A 6,443-nucleotide genomic window follows, 5' to 3' on the forward strand; every position below is an offset into this window, starting at 1 on the left:
TGTGAATAGCCTGCATGTGTTAATCATTATCAAAACATGCGAATCATGCACTCAAAAAGTGAAGTAATCATTGATTATGCTTTTGTATTTTCATTGAATTGGATACTTTTGTGATTGGCAGTGCTGGACTTTGCAATTTTTTGAAAACTGAGCTCTCAGAGTTGTGCAGTTGGGTTCTTCAGAGGGCTTGCTGGGTGACTCGACAGTCCTGCTGTCCTCGTTTTTCCACAAGGTTGAAAGGCAGCTGCACATCACTTTCATGTTACTGCTGTAGTGTGGCTGGTTGCGTAAATTGCCACTGAGAGGTTGTTCAGTTGTCAGTGGGGAAGGGAAGCAGTCCATCAAATAATCTGAGAATGTGGTCTGTGCACACAAAGTTTGAGAAGACTAATGATTACTCACGAGCCAGTTCATTACAACTCCCCAGGCGCCGAATATGAGCTCATCATGCCGAGTTACTGGACTGTGCCTGAGATTCCAAATATAACTGGCTTGGTTTGAAAGACTCTAAAGTCACATTTAGAAATGACAAGGAACTTAATCAGTAAGAAAAGGAGGAGAATGTTTAGTTCAAGGGTACCACATCTATTAATGGTAGATTGCGCTGCTCATGCTGAGCTTTACCTCACCGCTGCTCTAGCTCGGATTGCTACAGCTGCTGCTTGTGCGAGTGGCGGTGACCAGAGCAAGGGTTGGAGAATCTGCCGTACACTGATGCTTGGAAAGAATCCAGACAGTCCTTGCTCGGTTTTGAATGTGGCCGTTGTTGGAAGGCTTAACCTTTTGTTGTTAAACTTTCTGCACCAGCAGGTCCTTGTTGTGAATGCATGAGTATCCTAACTCTTGCTTTGTTTTGTCTTAGTCACATTGATCAAACAACAACATGGCAAGATCCACGGAAGGCCATGCTTTCCCAGATGAATGTTACAGCTCCCACCAGTCCTTCTGTGCAGCAGAACATCATGAACTCGGCATCAGGTAAGCAATCTTTGTATTTATGAGAAAGGTCATACAAATGAAGATACGGCTGCTTTAACTGAGGGGGAGGGAGTCCAAATCTCACAATTGTCCAGTATTCTGATTTTAAACTTCAAATTCAATGATGCCCAATGCACCAGGCAAGAGCTGATGCTTGAGACTAGAGAATTTGTATAGTATTTGTGATGTCATCAGAAAGTATCCTGTAGTTCTTTGGTTTGTGCTTTTACTTTTTCAAATGGATGATTCAAATATTTAAAGAAGCAGAATTATTGTCTAATTTCATCAATTTAACAGCATTTTCAGTCAGAAGACCAGAATTTCCAGTAAGTTAGTATCAGTTTACATTAAAGCTGTTGTGCTTCTGCAGTGTTCTTCTCCCTCCCCTTCCCACTTACAGGAGTCGATATACTCCCATTTGTTTACGTTTCCTGCATTTGTCATGAACATATAATTTTTTCCTGTCTTCCCTATATGAATAAAGCAAACACCTGGAAAATCTTGTTTAGAAGCAGAGACATTTTGGTTTTCCTCTTATTTTCCCATCATGTCCAAAATCCTATTTCATGATGATAATTCCTCTAGCTGAGGAAGTCTGATATTTTTTCCTGGAATGTTTTTTCAGCTAGCCTGGGATGGGGGGCATAAGTAGGCAACAGTAAAGTGTACTTGTTCTTGCTGTGGAATCTACTCTGTGTTTTTAGAGCTGTTTTGTCCTGATGATGCAGAAAGCAAGCAGATAAGTTTGGTGCCATGCTAGTTTGACTGCTGTGCTCTTCCTTGTGCTTTGCCACCTTCTGTCTGTCGTTGAGATTCATGTCTTATTTATTTTCGCAAAATCTGATTGTATTTTGTGTATGTCTGCTGTTCCTGTATTTCACAAAGGTTATTCTCTGGTACTGCTTTTCGTTGTCCATTGAGACAGCTTTGTTCCGTGCTGCAATTCATATGCTACAGACAATACCAAAAGATTAACAGCCGTGACCAAACTGTGCTGTCTATGACTGAGTATTAGAGGGGAAGCTAATCATGGTTTTTTCTAGCTGGGAACCTGAAACAAATGAGAGTCCAAGTTGTACTAAGAATTAGCAGGAAAAAATGTTGATAGTGAAGTAGGATTCACTGTATATACTTAGAAAGAAACAAAGTGTCCTCACCAAAAAAATAAGCAGGTTAATTGTAAGGGTTAGAAATCTGAAAGAATCTAGGGACCAATGCACAAGGATTATTTTTAAAAGAAGATCAAGAATCCACATGTTATTGCTTGATGTGTGTGAACATGTGTTCTGCATAGATATTGCTGCTCATGCAACAAAGAGATGTTTTAAGTGGCTTGTCTTGTGATTTGAGAAAGCACTTTTTTTGACTACAACTTCATTGAGCATGTATTTTTAATTTCACAGGTGATACTTTATTGAATATGAATTGAAAATCTTGTAAAGTTTTTTCCCCCCCCAGTGCTGTTTTTGATCAAGTGCATGAAGAAATTGGAACTTCTCTGTATATTGAGTTTATGTGGTGTTGCGTTTTTTAAGCTTAAATCAGTTGAGGTTGTGTGACTTGGAACTGACTCTTCGGATGCATCTGCTTACCCTTAGCTTACTTGCAGTTAACAAAAGTCTGTTTTGAATTAAATAATACTGAACCAGCATTTGTTGGATATAATTAGATTTTTGATACCTGATTTGGCAAATCTGTATGTGTTAACTTTAAATTATGACTGTATATTTGTTTTTACAAAAGTCTCTTGTATCTGATTCTGTTGCTTTTTACTACTGAGTTCTTGGTAACTTCTGCTTCCTTGGCGGCCTCATAAAGAATCTCTGAGAGAAATGGAAAAACCAAGTAACTATGTACTACTTCAGCACAGTGGAACTTAAATCTGAGTGCTGACGTCATAAATGTAAGACTAGTTAATGTTCTAATTTGGATATTCATCCTCAAGAACTGGGAAATAAAGTTGAGACCTTTACGACAGAAGTTTCCTGTTATGAAATATTGCTGGCAACGAAATATGCCGTAGTGCTTTGAGAGCCTTTCATGAAAGATACTGGGAAAAAGCAAGTTTTAAGTATTGTGACAGCTGGAGGTCACTGACTTGCAAAAAAATGTCTGAAATGCCACAAGGGAGAATGTTTTTCTTTCTGTATGGTTCTTCCTTGTATAGTGCTCATTAGTTGGAGCCCTTAATCAAAAGTTACTGTCCAAGTTTTAGTATATTTAATTACAGACGGGCATAGGAGCTTGTGAGTAAAGTTGCTGTGGTAAAATGTAAGAGGGAAGGTTTTTAGGAGCTGTCTTAGCTGTTAGCCAGAATTAGAATACTAGCCATTAGCTAGAATTAGCAACAGGCAAACAAACTCAAGAGGGAGAGAGGGAAGAGAACTTGGAAAGCTGCTGTCTGCATGTTGAAGATAAACCTGTTTTCTGGATAAATAGGTTAAGTGGAACTTGGGGAGAATGGGAAGAAAGCAAAACTAGATAGGTGTAGTGAGGGTGGAGGCAACGATTTTGTGGATGAACTATTTTATGAGTGTTAGCATACATCCTTTACAGGCATTGGTATGTGAAAAGTGAGGATGTTTTTCCCTGTCATTTATTTTCATTCTTTGGTATTTTTTTTTGTCTCAGTCTTGCTGAACTTATCTTGGTACATGTAATTAATGAAAATGGTTTGGGTATATAGAGAAAGAGTGCTCTTTTAAATGATATTTGTTAGTTAATCTGTGAAATAGGATTGCATCTTCACATTAATAATGGGGGGGGAAGCCTGTTACTTCTAAATATGCAACATGGATATAAAAATTGCCCTTGACTGTTCTCGCTGTGTGTTCACTAACCATTTTTTCCCTGAAGGTACTAGAGGAGTAACTATGTTCTTCTGTCTTGATTAAAAAAAGGTAGAAAAATAGTAATAAAAGGTACATTGTTCTTCTGAGGAACTTCTCCTCTGGGTTTCTTACCGAGGTAGTTATAAATTTGAAAGACGACAATGCCTGTTTCTTACACAAGTACAGTTGATACAAGAGAACTGGGATGGTTGTTGTGTTTCTGTACCTCCATTCTGCAGATCCTTTTACTTCCCGAGTTGTGCTTGACAGCACTGCTTGCTGTGGCCTCTCCTGCTTGCGCATAGACTGTAGGTCCTGAGCTTTGGAGTGGGTGGCTTGTCTTTGTCCTCTTCTGTCTTCCCTCTTATGTTACAGTTTTTGAATGGGGCTTCCTGGTGAAAGTTTTATCAGAATTACACATAGTGTGTGATTCTGTTGCCTCTTAGGGTAAGACTTTAGTGCCACATTAAAGATAGCTAAGAGAAGGGACTCACAAATTCCTAGCTCATGAGGGGTTTTTTCTTTCCACCTTGGGGGACAGGAGGGTATGGAGGAATACGCCAATAGCTAAAACCAGTTCTAGCTCAGCTCTCAGGTTCTTGCTCACTTCAGCTACAGATTTCTTTTCTATGTAACCAGTCATGTTATAAATTCTGCTTTGTATCCAGTCAACACTATGTCTGATGTGCGGTGAAAGTGGAGTTGCTAAGTACCTGCTTTACAGTAATGTTCATTTTTTTCTTTGTCTGAAGAAAATGTACCCCTTTTAATTGTGTTTTTTTCTTAAGTTTTACTAATTTGACGGAGTAAAAGTGAGCTTCAGGTAAATTTTGCAGACTTTGATATAATTTTTAAAGTTTTGGATTCACAGTGACTGTGATTGCAGGGAAGAATTTTCACTTTCACAGAGAAAGATTAGGAAGGTTTATAGAGATCAGCTTTTGTATTAGGGGAAGGTGATTCCTGCTACTGAACGTATGTGTTCCAATTCCGAAGTTTCCCATGCGTATTCTTTTACTATCTAGATACAGATGCTCTCTACTATGCATTAACATTTTGATAAAATACAGCTTTATTTACATTTAGCTTACAGTTAAATATCAGCAACTGTGGGGACTTACATCTTCAAAAACTACAGTAAGACATTCTTGTCCTGCTTATGCCTTGGGATATTACTGGAATGCAGTTGAATTATTATTTTACTCTCTTTGCAAGATTTGTGTCCCAGCATAGCTTAAGTTTCTACATTTTTGCTTTTGTTACTCTTCCTGTTGATTTCTGTCTGTCAGCAGCGAGCTCTGCTTTGCATTTAAGACTCTGCATTTCATGGCATATGAGAAAGTAAAAACTCAAATAAAATGGAGATACACACCAAGCAGAGACATGCACACAAACTTTTAAAATTGCATGTATTTATGTTAAGTTATAACATTATATAAATATTTAGTTATAGAGATATGCCTTATCGGTAGTTCTGTAGGGGTGGTTTACATTTGGAAATTAGAATCTAATTGTTGGATAACCTTGTCTTTAAAAGTGCCACAGTAAATGGTGAGTTCCCTAGAAGGGTTGTCTCGCCCTGTGCAAATAATTTCATGGAGCTGTACCCTTACGGTTGTGATTGTGTTCAGTTGACCTAGGAAGCACCCAGGCAGAACTGGTAGGAGACCACACCACAGCGATACTGTTGGTCCTAAATGTTTACAAAGACTTGAGGGAAGATTGGAAAAAGAAAGAGAGATCCTTTTGCACCTACTAAGTAGACAGAGTCTGGCTCAAGAAATCACCTGAGGTACTTGGAGGCCAAGTGACTATTCATGGGCACTATACTTTTTTGGGGTCCGTATGTGTATTTGGGGCTTTATTTAAATAGAGCGTGACAGTTGCTGTACGGGCTGCTTTCAGCAACAACGTTCCATAGCATGAGGTTAAATATCTGGGCTGAATGGACTTCTGGTTAGACCCAGCATGGCTGGGTTTGTACAACATGGGAATTCTGTTCCTGTTGAGCCTATTTTGGGAAAAGTGATTTTGCGCAGGAATTTTCCTGGATGCTCCAAGTGAGTATGTCTGCTATTCTTCACCATGGTTTTCCATTTTTTCCTCCTTTACTTCCCTTTAATACAGAGTTTGTCAGACAGCCAGTTACAAAATCAGACTTGACAATATTCTGGTTTCACAACTGCTCACAAAACCAAACAGGAATTATAGAAAACAGTCCTAATCAATTTTTGAACTACTGTTTCGACGTGTAGAGATGTGACAGCAGAAACATGAGAGCAGTTCACTGGCCAGGAAAGAAAGCGATGTGTTGATTAAGGCAAAAATTTTCCAGAGAAAAAGTTTCAGTCTCTGTGACTGTTGATGCCATTTAGTTAGGAAGACTTGCTGCTGTGACAGCCAGGTGAGCAGACAGACCTTTTCTGTCCTGTCCACAGCTGCACGTGTTATTTAGAAAGAGAACCTTGCCTGGGATTGTCTCTAGAAAACTCGTACTCATGAGACCACTGAATCTCAAAGGCACTGCTGTTCCACCAGGTGGGTGGACTGATCATCTCCTGGCATCCTGATTCAAAGGCATTTTGCTCTTACTACAAAAGCGCATGCTGTGGACCAGTATATACTTTACTCAGT

The 6,443-nt window shown here is 39.1% G+C and overlaps 1 protein-coding gene across 1 annotated transcript in view; it reads left to right on the forward strand.

The window, feature by feature from the left end:
• Positions 1-862: 862 nt before the first annotated feature.
• The window catches only part of LOC104270237 (yorkie homolog), a gene marked incomplete at both ends in the record, with an annotated part of 22,748 nt that continues 17,167 nt past the window's right edge, over positions 863-6,443 (forward strand). The window contains one exon of the mRNA XM_009864536.1: positions 863-978. Coding sequence (XP_009862838.1) covers positions 863-978 — 116 coding nt within the window. The remainder of the gene's footprint in view (positions 979-6,443) is intronic.

The sequence above is a fragment of the Apaloderma vittatum genome, unplaced genomic scaffold (assembly GCF_000703405.1).
Source record: "Apaloderma vittatum isolate BGI_N311 unplaced genomic scaffold, ASM70340v1 scaffold13862, whole genome shotgun sequence".
Lineage (NCBI taxonomy): Eukaryota > Metazoa > Chordata > Aves > Trogoniformes > Trogonidae > Apaloderma > Apaloderma vittatum.